At 36.5% G+C, this 14753-nt stretch overlaps 1 protein-coding gene across 1 annotated transcript; it reads left to right on the plus strand.

The window, feature by feature from the left end:
• Nucleotides 1-807: 807 nt before the first annotated feature.
• On the plus strand, nt 808-14673 carry LOC113664332 (peroxiredoxin-4-like). The gene is made up of 7 exons (XM_089213855.1): nt 808-1429; nt 6641-6721; nt 7265-7301; nt 7519-7635; nt 8273-8395; nt 12703-12763; nt 13208-14673. The coding sequence occupies exons 1-7, from the start codon at nt 1258-1260 to the stop codon at nt 13388-13390; spliced, it is 774 nt and encodes a 257-aa protein (XP_089069981.1). The 5' UTR covers nt 808-1257; the 3' UTR covers nt 13391-14673.
• The last annotated feature ends 80 nt before the right edge of the window (nt 14674-14753 follow it).

The following is a 14753-nucleotide window of genomic DNA, read 5'->3' on the forward strand; positions in this document are numbered from 1 at the left end:
GGAACCTAGTAAGGGTTTATTGGTTAAGTACGAAAACTTCAAACTCACGCTCGTCGACCAACTTGCCACCCCTGGAGGAAAAATATTAGCTGTTGTTCATATAACAGAGGGGAGAGTATTGGAAACGAGTTGCCTCGAACTTACACAGGAGTAACATAGGACATTTTACGAAAGTATTCGATATAGTTAGTCGTCTTTCGCGTGCGAGAGAGTCCCGCTCTACGAAATATTCTGACTCTTCAACAGAGGTGGTGTAAGTAGCGCTACTTCCGGCCGCTTTCAGGATCCGATCGTCAACAATGAATTCAGCCATGTGAAGAAAGTACGTTGTATGTAGTTTTAACTTTGGTCTATATTATCACTAACATTATCGCTTTCTATATAAATCTCTTTACTTTTTTATTCGGCTGGTATAAGGTTTTAATTCCTAATTCATGATCCGTCCTGCTCCAGAGGATGGCATTAAAGTCTAGAGAAAATAGCATGCTAGGCCAGGAGGTCATTAGTGCTCCTGGTTGAGCGAAATCCATGGACCTATTGGCCTTCGTTGCTGTTTGTGAGTGTTTTTAGCAACGAAGCCTTGGAGAGAAATTAAAGAGGCTCTGAGCTCTTCTCCTCGTTTTCGCAGCTCCATTGCCTTTTTAAAAATTTTTACTTTTGGGCATTGAGCGTTCAAAAACCGCCGTTTTCGCAGGCTATTCACCAACTTTCGTAATCTGCGTAACTCAGCAGTCTGTTACATTTCCCCCTGTGCTACCTATCGCCTTTTAGCCTGCCTATTAACCACGATTGGCGAGGAATTTTGCAGGTTTGAACAACTTTTTATGATCAGGTTTTCTTTCCAGCGTTTTTTGTGCTGCCCCCAAATCCTTTCGCCTACACAGGATCACACAGGTTAGGCCGATTTAGGCAGCTGTACTCACATTAGCTGGAGTCAGCTGACATAAAAACTCGTCTTAACGGTTTGTTAGTGTATTTTTTCCTTTTCTCTACTTTTTTTGCTTTCATCACCGTATTGTGTCAAAACATGTCCAGATCGACATCTGCCCTCTGACGATGGCCTGCTGATTTGAGGTTAGTTTGCCTCTTAATTTAAAAAAAATATAAGTTTACACCATTACAATGGTCCTGCAGAGCTACATCTTTCCTTTACTGTGAAAATTTTGACCGCAAATTTCATTGGTCCACGTCAGGGAATGCCCCACTCTATTGCGCACGCGTTAAAGATCAATCTGTTATTATCACTCAGTGATCAAAATGGCTCGTGGAGTCAACCTTGTTTTCTTATTTCTTCTGGTTTTTGTTTCTCCTTCAATTTTTGCCAACAAGGTAGACGAAGAGGAAAGTTGTAGGCGATATGCTGGTGGGCAAGTTTATCCGGAAAAGACTACGATTTCGGAGCATGCAGTTCACTGGAGCAAGGCACAAAGTACGTGAGTTCTATGTCCCAGACCCGCAAAACACGTGGATTTTAAATTTTCTGGGAATAAGAGAATTGTTCCTGCCTTTATCGTTCGCATATGAGAACTTCTTTGCAGAAAATCTGCTTTCAAGTTTCAAAATGTTGTTTTAACTCTTTTCTCCATACTTAAAAGAGAAATTATTGTGCACAATCGCGAAATATTTGCTGATAACTGCAGTTCAATTATTTTCTTTTTTTTTCTACGAGCCTTGAGGCTAATGTCTTTGAACGTAAGGAGTTGCTAAACAAAGATATCAATGCCAACATTGGTTGTTTATTCCGTTTTTAAGAAGCTCTTAACAATCAAAGGTACATATATCGACTGTTGTTGATGTTCGCTTTTATTTGCAAACCAGTGAATCGGAACGCAATGCGCTGAATATATTCACTACATTTCTTTTGTTTGTGTAACGCGCGGAGTTGATTTTATAGCTTGGAGCCATATTGATTGCTTTACTTCAGTGGATTATAAACTCAACCTTTGGCTAAACGGTGACTCGCCGATTGAGCAATTAATGGATGAGTTAATTCACCGGGCGATCGGAGAAGTTTGTAGGGTTTTGCTCGATGTTCTTGACTTGTTTGGCCCTGACATTGCATGAAAATTGAAGGAGTTTTGAAGATATATGTACTCTGAGAGACATGAAGCGGAGCTGATACAGTGCATTATGACTTCAGAGAACTGCTATTGCTTGAACAGTTTTCATTACATGAACGTGGAATGATCTTAAGCAGTATTTTTAATCGGAAACCGATAGTCTAACTTAGATTTGTACGCAAAGTACAAGCACACCAAAATATTTAGCTACTGTAGGTATAACAACTAATTTCTTGTGAATTCTTAAGTAAATTTGAGCTAAAAATGAGACCATTTTTGACGAAAATCAGAATATATGTATACACTTTGTGGAAAGTATAAGCATGATATATGTGCACAAATCCCAGCAGGATAATTGATTAGGCTCAAGTCAGTCAATTCATATCGAGCAGGGTTGAAAGTTAAAATTAAGTGTATGGTCAGTACAAAATGCAGATTACATGTAGACACAAAATGCAGCCTTTAAACAAAAACATTTTTCTCTTGTCCAAATTGATCTCACACCTGACAAATATATAATTATGACTTCTTTATCAACTTGCTGAGGTCATATTCCATGTTGATGGAACCTTTGCCATCATCTACCTTTGGAAGAAAGGGGGTAAGTTTCTAGGGAAACTGTGGTGCTGCATCGGTGGGAGAGTATAACAGGGTAATTTTGTATTATCAACTGAGTTGATAACATAAATTGGCCACCATAAAGAGTTTTGAAGGTGAAGTTTTGAGCATTAGCCCTTTGTCAGAGAAATTGAGACTGTTACCTTTGGAATAGTCCACTTTGTGACATCGCTGACCTGTACCTAGTTTTAAGCATAATCTCAAAACATACCTTTTGAGCCGAGCTTTTTGTTTGTTGTCTCTGTAATGAAGTGTTTTTATCTTCTTTATCAAATTATAAGGTTTTGTTAACAGTTGCCTATATTTAACTTTAAGGTGATTTAACTTGGTTGCCATCATCATCAAAAAATTTAATTTATTTTCTATTATATTTTATTGAATTTTTTACTTTCTGTGAAGCATATTTGATTATAGTTACATAGATGTACACCATATAAATTTTAATTATCCTTATTATTATAATTATGTCCATTGCTAAAATATTCTCAGCCCAAGTCTGGAAATGTACTTTTAAACCCTTTACACCCTAACATCAGTATGCATAATTATTCTCCACACTGTTCTCTATACATTTCCTAAGGTGCTGACAAGGAGAATTTGTTGAAAAATCTAGAGCTTTTTTAGTTGGGGATCATATCCTTTATTCTCATGACCTTAAATATGTGATTCTGGAGTGATACTCAGGGTTCTCCCTAGTTTTCAGCAAAACAGGTAGGGTACCTTTTCAAACCAGTAAAGCACATTTGCAGCTTCAGGCGGCTGGTCATTCTCAACTTTGTCATTTCCTAAAGCATACAGTACATCGTGCCTATCAAAAATTCTCCATCAAAAAATTCATAATGTGAACGATATACCTTTAGGTTCAGAGTTTGAACAAAACAAAGTAAAATTTTGTTTAGGAGCATTGTATTTGACTATGCCCTTTCCAAACTGCTTATAACGTAAACTGGTATCCCTTCGATTTCGGGTGATATCTTTGGCATCACTTACATGGCATATTGCTGGAAAATCAGCGGTGTCAGCTACGAATCGCATTGCTATGAAACCGAATCACATTGACTAGCTGAATTCGTGTTCTAATTGTCTCAAATTCAGAACTTTTACGCTTTTGAGAGATTTTATTTTCAAGGCTTCTTTCAAACCATTGTCTGAAACACATTTCAAGTAGAATTTCATGACAAAGACTAGCTTTGTCCCCACGTGTTCGTAGGGCAATTGTAGAGCTGTTAAGGCGGTTATTTCTGGCAATTGGCTGCTTTTCCATTGCTAGTACTTAACCTTTGTTTTGTTTACCCCTAAAATTCTTGTAAAGCTTACCAGTCACTCTTCATGACCTCTTGTTACTGGACAGAACCGACAGCATTGTTTGCTACTGTTTCATTGTGGAAACTAAAAAACTAAATGACACCACATTTGCATGTGCAGAGAACTGACAAATGTCATGAAATTTAGTAGAAAACCTGCAAAAAATCACTCTTGCTTCAAAATTCAAAAGGTACCAGTCAGTGTTAGCTAACTAAAGCACACGTAGATCTATAATAGTGGACACTGTTGGCTTGTTATTACACTTTCTTACCAGATTATCTCACCATAAATGCGTATTTTTTAGGGGTTCTGAGCGTTTGCAGGCGGTAATAAGTGCTCTTACAAGTGGTAAATTTTACCAGCTACTGCCTGACAAGGAGAACCCTGGATACTGTAAGGAGAAATTTCATGCCAGTCAATCCAGTTTGTTGAAAAGTCAAGAGCCTTTTTAGTTGGGGATCATTTCTTATATTCTCATGACCTTAAATGTGTGATTCTGGGATGATATTATTGTAGGGAGAAATTTCATGTTAATCACTGTTAGGGGTCAAAAGGTTAAAGCATACCTACATTTTTCTGAAAATCATTGTTTAATGCCTTCTGAGCTAGGTATTTTCAGTGTTTTACTTAGCTCTTTAACTCCCATGAGTGACCAAGACATCTTAATTTCCTTACATTGTTAATACAGTATCAAGGAAAAAAAAAAAGTCATGAGAATACAGAAAAGTATCATTTAGGGAATTATTGAAATTGATCCAATGACAAATTCTTCAAACTAGCATCATAAGAATTGTATGGCAGACAGTAAGGAGAATTACTGATTGAAATACATCAGGGGAATGAGTTTTAATTATGACGCTCTAACATTTCTTCTGGGGAATAAGTGTTTAAACAGCATCTTAGACTAGTACATGCTGGTATGGCGTGTTTAGCGAGGGAGAAGTATTTTGGTGCAGCATGTACTTTGTACCTAGTCTGCAGGCTGCATTCTCAACTTTGGTCTTAACAAATCATCAATTGATTTTTTCATGGAATTTGAAATTTCCAAGCACTCAAAAATTTTTTAATGACTATTTTGTGAAAAATTTACAAATCTTCACTTTTCTTGCTCCTCTGTTCAAAAGTTAAGGTGTTTATTAGATTTTGAGCATTTGCATCGCAGCATTTACTCAAGGTCACTATAAACTGCAGGGTGGCATTTGTTTAAAAATCATATTTCTCAATTCACTTATATACAGATAACAGTAACTCTGTACTGAATATTATGTAAAACAGAAACATGTTTGAAGTTCCAAAGCCTCCCTTTCTATATAGTAATGATACTTTCCAAGAAAGTACATTTTTAGTTGTACAATGACTGTTATTTTTTCCTGTCGTAAATGTTGAATAATTGTATTATTCCTTTAGTTGGGCTCAGAATTTATTCAAGGGCTGTGACTGTGCATGTGTTCATGTAGGCAATCAATTTATTTCACATGCTATAAATCAGTACAAGTAAATTTTTCAGTGGCTAACCTGAAACAAGCAATATAATTTGTAGTCTTTAAAAGATGTAAGATTGCTTATTTATCCCAAATTGCAGGAGTTATATCTTGTGATCACTAAGTTTTACATACATGCAAAAATTTGACTCTGTTTTCCCCTTAAAAATATTTACTGGGTAGATGTATTTTGGCTCACTGATTCTGCCCTCATTTAGGTTATTGACCAAAGAACGGCACATTTTATGAACATGTCAGCACTTATGTGAACTTTATTGCCAAAAATATCCTCTTGATGGATAAGGATTAAGTTCTGGAAGCAGTAACCTTTAAAAAATTAACCCTCCAAAACAATTTACATTTTGTGGGCCTCAAACAGAAAAAATGTGTGAAAGACTGTCAATCTTGTTTGCCATTTCTGGTGACTTAGGGTGGTCATTAATTTGGGTATGGAGCTCAGTTTATTATTATATCAACAACAGGTGATGACAATTGAAAAACTTGTGACCTTGAGGGTATTATTTTGATATGCTGTAATTATTCAGCTATAAGCCAACTGATTTTTACTTAAATTTAAGTTTAAGTTTTTTTTTGCATGTGTTTTATGCAAGGGAACCTTTATTAACTTTCATACTGTATTTTCATTGCATAGCCTTTTTACAAGTTTCATTTGAGAGAAAAGCAGGTTTAAGTGTGAATTTATGCAAAATTGTTGGGTCTTTGTTACATATAAAGTCCAAGAATAGGTCTTGGCTCATTCATGTTGGTTCACCATTTAATTCTCAGAATCATCCCATTTTTTCTTTCATTTTGTGAAAACCTAAAGATTTCCCAGCCTGGAACCTTGCACTTTAAAAGGGAGATTTGAAACCCCTTTTTGATGTGTGAAATGCTGTTTAAAATATTGGTGAAGCATTAATTTTTCTAAAATTAGTGTTTGAAATAGGATGGGAACCCCATTTGCTACCCAGCTCTTTGGAGTTAATTTATTTAAGAGAAAGGGGTGGTGAAGTGTAGCAAAAAAGTCTTCAGTGTTTGGAAAGGGCAATTCAGTCCAAGGATATCTGAGTTCTTCATAGGAGAAATCTTTTTTGTGTTCCCTTTTTGTTTCTGATTTTGATATAAATATTGTCCTTTAGATGTAAAATGGTGACCTGTGAATCTTTTTCTGCATAGTTTCTAAACCAGCACCACATTGGGAAGGGACTGCTGTTGTTAATGGAGAATTCAAAGAGTTGAAGATTACTGATTTTAGAGGTAAGTTTTTCTGTGAGCTCATAGATACAGCTGTAACTTGGAAAACTAAGAGCCTTATGTGAAGTCAAATCACAGGTTTGTAAAGATCTTGTATGCAGCTACTGGTAATTCTGCTAGAAGCAGTTTGACACTGTAATGCTCATAAATATTTTCCTTTTTGTATGTGCTATTTTATAAACAGTAGCTTCTGCCTGGGCTTGATTGAACAGATATTTGTTAGTGGGCATTGCCTGTTGGGAGATGTGTGAGGCAGGTTCAGTCAAGTGACTTGTTGAGACCAAATGCATCTAATGAAACATTGTTTAAAAATATTCCCTCCTTTAAAAACCTTCTCCTTGCTTAATTTTTGGCATGCTTACATGTTTTTCATCATCTGTTGACGATTTGCCTTTTCCTTCCAGTTTTTTTCCTTCTAATTTGTGAAAAACCTTCCCCTTGCTCAATTTTTGGCATGTTTCTGTGATGTTTTTCATCATCTGTTGATGATTTGTTATTTCCTTCCTGGTTATTCTAATTTTCATTATGTTACTTTTTCCTACACAGGAAAATATCTGGTTTTCTTTTTCTATCCCCTTGACTTGTGAGTATTAGATGTTAGTATACTCTTTGACTAAAAGTTTGCTGTACTTTGCTACCTTCATGCTATCCCCCTAAATTTAAGCCATCTCTTCACAATTGCTACAGTAGTCAACATTGTTCTCAAGGTGACTGATATTAAAAGTTTCATCAATTGAACGCATGTTATTTTAAATTGAATCATTACAAATAATACCCACTGTATTTGTTGTCATTTACAGCACTTTTGTTTGTCCAACGGAGATCATTGCCTTCAGTGACAGAATTGAAGAGTTCAGGGCAATCAACACCGAGGTTGTTGGTTGTTCAGTAGATTCAGTTTTTACCCATTTAGCTTGGTATGTTAACCCTTTACACCCTAACATCAGTATGCATATTCTTCATACTACTCTCTACACATTTCCAAGAGTTCTGACAAGGAGAATTTGTTCAACAATCAAGAGTTTCTGTAGTTGGTGATCATCTCCTTTATTCTCATGACCTAAATGTTTGATTTAGGGGTGATGTTGTTAGGAGAAATTAGATGTTAGTCACTCTCAGGGGTTTAAGGGTCAATCTTTAAATTTAACTGAATTTGTAACTTTAAAGGATTTGAGAGATTGAAAAAAACAAAAAAAAGGTATATTGCCATATTATTGGAACATTTTTAGAATGGCAGAAATTAAAGTAACAAGGAAAAATTTCTATTTTTGGTAAAAATCTCCCATAAAAATGCATTCCAGTTTCAAGTTACATTCATTCTATATGTTTTTTTATATACATTATAGTCACGCAGGAGAGAACTTTTGAATGATTTCATGGGTAATGACAAAGATATATATTGCTACAGCGGTGTTCACCCTTATTTTAAGCATGATTGGTAATTTAAGGAATTCTCAAAACAGCTAGTAGAGCAATCCTTGTACCTGTTGAATTGTTAAGAATTCCCAGGTACCAGAAGCAATAAATAAATTCCTATATTCTTTTCAATTCTAGGATAAACACTCCAAGGAAAGAGGGTGGTCTGGGAAGGCTTAAATATCCTCTGTTATCTGACTTAAACCACCAAATTGCTAAAGATTACGGAGTACTGCTTGAGAATGAAGGTCACACCTTAAGGTGAGGATATCTGTGTTTTGTATTTCCTCATGTTTCTGACTTTTTGTGTCTGTAGGCCATTCTATTTAAACATGTGTTTAGTGTTTATCAGCTGTGATCCTCTTGGAATAATAAACATTATTCAACAAAGTGGAGGTGAAATAGCTGGGGATATTAACTGAGCTGCAAAGCAGCTAGGTAAATATTTACCACTTTCACCTACAGTGAGGTAAATAATTATATTAGCGTGTACACTGTATATACCACACAGAAATTTAAAAAACCAGTACATTTCTGTCAATATACAAAGAAATGGTTGGAAATTAAATTTTTGATGCATGATTCTGTTGCCTCGGCTGCTTGAAGGGGAAGAGTACTTGTTAATCACTTTCAAGCCAGCCAATCAGAGCACACAATAAGCATTATTCATCTGTGTGGTATGTACCAAAAAAACTTATTTGATGTAATGATGATAATGATAATGATGATCATTTAAGAGTGATTGTCAGTAAAAATCAAAGAAATCGTGGCCACGGTCAAAAAATCGATTTCGCTCATACTTTGTCAGTTTGAAGGCCTAGGTAAGTAACTGAAGGATATGAGGTTAGTTTTTTGAAATATTCCATATAACGGCAGAAAACCACGAAAAACGGTCACCCTACCGGAAGCTCGGATTTCACCTGGCGGAAACTCGAAATTTTACACTTTTCAGCTTCTCGCTACACAGACGTTTACATAGCTGTGAATCTCTCTTAAGTATAATTGAATACATTGATTCTTCCTTAGTCAAACCATGGGAATTATTTTTATCTCTGCTTATTTGTGAGCGAACTGAGACCCGATTAAGAAGACACACTTTTCTCATTTACGCGAAGGTGTAAAATAATCCAAACTCAGCGACGAAAAAAGCTGACCGGTAGTTCTTCAATTCTTCTGATATTATAACCAAAGACAGTTCAGTCATTGATTTTTATGTCTCTGGTTTTAAATCTTTAGGATCTAGTAGCACTTTTGCATGAACGCCGATCAAAATTCGATAAAATTCCAATTGAGCGCCTTTGAAATCTACAACTCTACATAACAATGCACTATTGAATAAATTAGCTCCTCGGCCAAAGTTTGTACATAAAACATGAGGGTTTTACTTTCTTAGCGGTTTGAACCTTTTAAAAATATATATTGATGTTAAATATTGTCTACATAGGTAAAACAAACTATGAGCTGAAATTAAATCTCACAGGCTCGCTCCCTAATCTGTGTCACGCACGAGCGACTTTGCTACAATTAGTACAGTAACAAACAGATATTTACATCTGTTAATTTACAATAAGTCTTATTTTAAAATATCTTACTCAACGATGTGCCAGGTTCCCCAGTTAACTTGCTGAAGTAAAAATAAAAGAAAATATCATAATAGCAATTCAAACTGAAACGATAAGAATTTATTTTATTAAGAATGAGAAGCTTTATGCCGTCGATAGCCAATCAGAAGTACCTGTTCTCACGAAAATTGCATCGTTCTTTAAGTAAATAAATCGAATTATCTTTATCTGTGAAACATTGCATCTAAAACCAGAGTTTATTGTCGGGGAACTTCATAGAACAGCGATGTCTTGCTCGTTCTTGAATATTGTTGGTGGGATTTGCGGCGCAGACGAACGCACAAGTTCTTCAACTTCCGTCACACATCTCACGCGGTGTAACAGGGATATCAAAAATCACAAAAAGTCGTTGAAATTTTCCGGAATTGAAACGGAGGTAGAATTAATTTTGGCGAGATGTGGATGTTTTCAAAAGACGGCGAATTTATCGGATATGACTATCTGTCCGGTTCATCATGCCAAGTTAGGTTTAGGTTGGCGAAGGACGGGTAATCTTTGCACCATCCCGGAAGTTGTTTCTGGTCACTGCAAGGAGCTGAGGAAGGCACCCGCACTGGAAAAAGGAATAAATTTATTCCAATTCATGAAGATATTTGAGCTTTCAAAACAGCTCGTCCCTGTGGGCTCAGGTAAGCAACCAACTACTTGATGTTCTACCAAACAGAGACTGTCTCCAATGAATTATTTTTAGTCTATTTATTCTGATGACTTGAGATTATATGAAAGAATCATTTGTTTAAACGACGGAGAGAAATAAGTAAGGTTGATGAAGGACATTTCGTTACTTATCTCTTCATTCAGTTGTCCAATCCAATTTTTTTATAACAACCTTTATTTAATGCCTCTCATTTTTTTATGGATTGCGATTATATTAGTGTGTGCACTGTATAGTGCGCTGCACTGTATAGTCCGAGTGCTTCATGGGACAAATATCCTGCATACTGCGAGGATTGGAATGTCATCTGTGGCATACGCGCAATGGAATAAATGTGATGGAATATTTTTAAGCCTGGTGAATAAATGAGAATGATGTATTATTCAGTAAGTGACACAGGCGTACTCGGAAAAAAGAAATCCGAGTGCTCTCGGCCATCAGGAGTCGAAACTATCGACATCGTGTCAGGTTATGCCTAAGTGACACGATGAGACGGTACGGGTAGTCATCTCCAATAAACTCGTTGGCTTTTAAAAACACGCAATCTTGCTAAAATCAATTCTGGTTCAAGTCCGGAGAGTTTTTTAGGACTTCGTGCGATGTTTTATATCCTTGTTACACAGCGTGAGCAGTGTGACGAAAGCTAAGTAAGGGTAGAAATTAGCCATTGGAAGTTACTTAGCAAGTGCGTTCGTCTGCGCCGCAAATTCCACCGAGAATATTCAAGAACGAGCAAGACGTCGTTGTTATGTATGTCCATTAACTTCGCCAACAACATACTCTGGTTATATGGTTAAGTAGATTTGTTTATTTAGAGAACGATGCAATATTTGCTTTTCGTGGAAACAGTTACTTCCGATTGGTTTTCGACGGCACAAAACTTCTCATACTAAATAAAATCAATTCTAATTGAGCTAGAATTACTATTAAGGTTTTCTTTTTTTTTTCAGCAAGTTAACTGGGAAACCTGGCACATCTTTGAGTAAGATATTTTAAAAATACGACTTATTTAAAATCAACGGATGTAAATATCTGTTTGTTACTGTACTAATTGTAGCTAAGTCGCTCGTGCGTGACGCAGATTAGGGAGCGAGCCTGTGAGATTTAATTTCAGCTCGTGGTAATTTTGGTGTTTCATAGTTTGTTTTACCTGTGTAGACAATATTTAACATCAATATATATTCAAACCGTTAAAAAAGCAAAACCCTTATGTATTTTCAATAGTGCTTTGTTATGTAGAGTTGTAGATTTCAAAGGCGCTCAATTGGAATTTTATCGAATTTTGATCGGCGTTCATGCAAAAGTGCTACTAGATCCTAAAGATTTAAAACCAGAGACATAAAAATCAATGACTGAACTGTCTTTGGTTATAATATCAGAAGAATTGAAGAACTACCGGTCAGCTTTTTTCGTCGCTGAGTTTGGATTATTTTACACCTTCGCGTAAATGAGAAAAGTGTGTCTTCTTAATCGGGTCTCAGTTCGCTCACAAATAAGCAGAGATAAAAATAATTCCCATGGTTTGACTAAGGAAGAATCAATGTATTCAATTATACTTAAGAAAGATTCACAGCTATGTAAACGTCTGTGTAGCGAGAAGCTGAAAAGTGTAAAATTTCGAGTTTCCGCCAGGTGAAATCCGAGCTTCCGGTAGGGTGACCGTTTTTCGTGGTTTTCTGCCGTTATATGGAATATTTCAAAAAACTAACCTCATATCCTTCAGTTACTTACCTAGGCCTTCAAACTGACAAAGTATGAGCGCAATCGATTTTTTGACCGTGGCCACGTTTTTTGAATTTTCCTTGATTTTTACTGACATTCACTCTTAATAGACCATATCTACTTGAACAAAGTATTTCATTATCTGCAATCTACCTATTCTTGATTTCTAAAAGCTGAACATTTCTTTGTTAGTGCTCCTACCCTGGATCAAGATATCCAGTTTTGAGCACCTGACTGGCATTATCTTGTTGCATTGTTGGCTGTCACACCACATAGTTAAGAAAAACGTGACTCATATACTGAAGAGTCTCTCTTGGTCGGATGGTTTTTTCCCTTTAATATTACAACTTTTGATGGGGAGCTGGGGGGAGAGGGGGGAGATGTTCCCATAATGGACATAACATCCATGGATTAAATACACTCTCAGACCAGGTCTGATCAGGTTGCTGTACTTTGCTTCCTTCATGCTATATAACAGGTCTGATAGTTAGGTAGGGGAGATTTGGTTAAGGTGAGAATATTCTTACTTCTATGACCACTTTTATTGCATGCCTATTGTTCTATTTCAGGGGTCTATTTATAATCGATGACAAAGGGACTCTACGACAGATCACAATGAATGATCTACCAGTATGTTGTAACTTTACTTGTATGACTGTAATTGTACCGTGAATTTCTACTGCGAGTTTTATGTAGCTGTTTGCTTCTACAGTTAATTGTTCTTGATACGCTGAGAAAATTTATCTGTCCATTCATATAATTTGATTCGAGTCTGGCCCTCGTCCACTGTCACGTGGTAAAAATCTCAAGCTCATTGTTTAAGTGTTAAGCAGTGGGGATCCCTTTCCTTTTATTTTGTGACGTTTTTATTATTTCATTAGAAAGATAGTGATATTTCGATTTTGATTTGGACAAGGGAGAAAAAAAGCTTAGTAGATAGTATCAAGAAAAAAGGCTCCTGGTGTCCAGTCTCCTGATTTTTTTGCGGTTCGCGGTCTTTGGCTTTATAAAGTGTGAAGTACTATTTATAACTTAGCTACTCAAAGAAGTTAATCTAAACTGGTTATTTCGCAGGTGGGCCGATCAGTCGACGAGACTTTACGTTTAGTCCAGGCTTTCCAATATACTGACAAACACGGGGAAGTTTGTCCGGCCGGTTGGAAGCCTGGTAAAGAGACGATCATACCTGATCCAACAGAAAAGAAGAAGTACTTTGCAAAACAGACTGAAGGAGAAGATGAGGAAGAGAAGAAATAAACTTAAAAAACTTTGGTATTGGAAAAAAAAAACTGAGAGTTGTCTTAATTTAGGTGGCATTGTTTTACTCTGCATCCAGAAAAGTTACCAACGATTTGTAAGAAAACTTTTGGCGAGAATCGAGAAACAAATCTAACTTAAAGATAGATCTATGTAGTAGTCTCTTTAGTTGTTTTGTAGTGACGTTAAAGGCCTGCAATCTTCTGTGCGCGTAGGATTGAGGTGGAGTAATGGTGAGGTGATTCTCTTGTTTTGTTCCTCCGATGAGTATGGCTATAGTGAATTATTAGACTTCTTGCTATTTAAAAATCACCTCACATACTCTGGTCAGTTACTCCACGAGTTCACTCTGAAACCAATTCTTTAACCCGCTCTCTTGCTATACATTTCCTACGCTGCTGACAACGAGGATTTTGGCGATCAATCCCTTAATTCTCACGACCTTAATACTTAGCTCGGCTTGATACTGTAGGGAGACATTACATGATAGTAGCTCCGAGGGGTTAAAGAGTTGAAATGTTTCCCTAAGTCTAGGTGAGCAAGTCAATAGAACAAATTGTAAGTAAACAATTTTCAGTTTGGAATCGAAAAGCATTCGCTGTTCAGGAAATGAGCCCGCGCCCCTACCCTGAAATTTCGATAAGTGTCAGAAATCTAGCCCCGCTTATTTGGTGTGAAACATGTGAACCAGTGGTGAGCAAAAATACTTGGCTGCAATTTAAAAGCACAGTCATGGTCGCTAGCGGAATGTATCCTATTTAACAGGGTGGTAGGAAAAACACGGAGATTTCGTTTTAGACTTAATGACCTTTTAAGCTGACCGTTCTTTCACTCGAACCAGCTGCCCTCCTCCAAGTGAAATAGACGTGTGGTGTGGGTCTTATCCTTGTAATTTAACAGCCTGTTTAATTAATTGGGCAAAAGGGAAAAGTTTAGACAGAGTGAAGGGGTGTAACAGAATATGAATTTCATAGTGTACTAGTTTTCGTTCTTTCAGAAGTTCTTTTTACACTAAATTTGCAATATCAAGCAGAAGAGTGATAATCTAAAAACATCGCCTGCTTTTTCACTCAATTTTCCGAGCGAAAACTGCGTGAAATAAGCAAAAACAGTAAGAAGAACTGAAACGAAGATCTGAAATGGATTTTAATTGGATTATGTACCAAGTATCAATGGACTCAGTTTTTTCCACAGTTCATGATTTATGCCTGCTCTAGTCATTTTGGATAGTGAATTTCTTCCAAGCTGGCAAAGGCTTCAAGATTAAAAAATTAAGTTATCAATCCAGTGAGTCAAAATGTATCAAATGCATGTCCAAATGCATGTAAAAAAAAGCAATCACGTGTACAACGTACAACAAGTT

Source organism: Pocillopora damicornis, chromosome 8 (assembly GCF_964200805.1).
Source record: "Pocillopora damicornis chromosome 8, jaPocDami1.2, whole genome shotgun sequence".
NCBI classification, from domain to species: Eukaryota; Metazoa; Cnidaria; class Anthozoa; order Scleractinia; family Pocilloporidae; genus Pocillopora; species Pocillopora damicornis.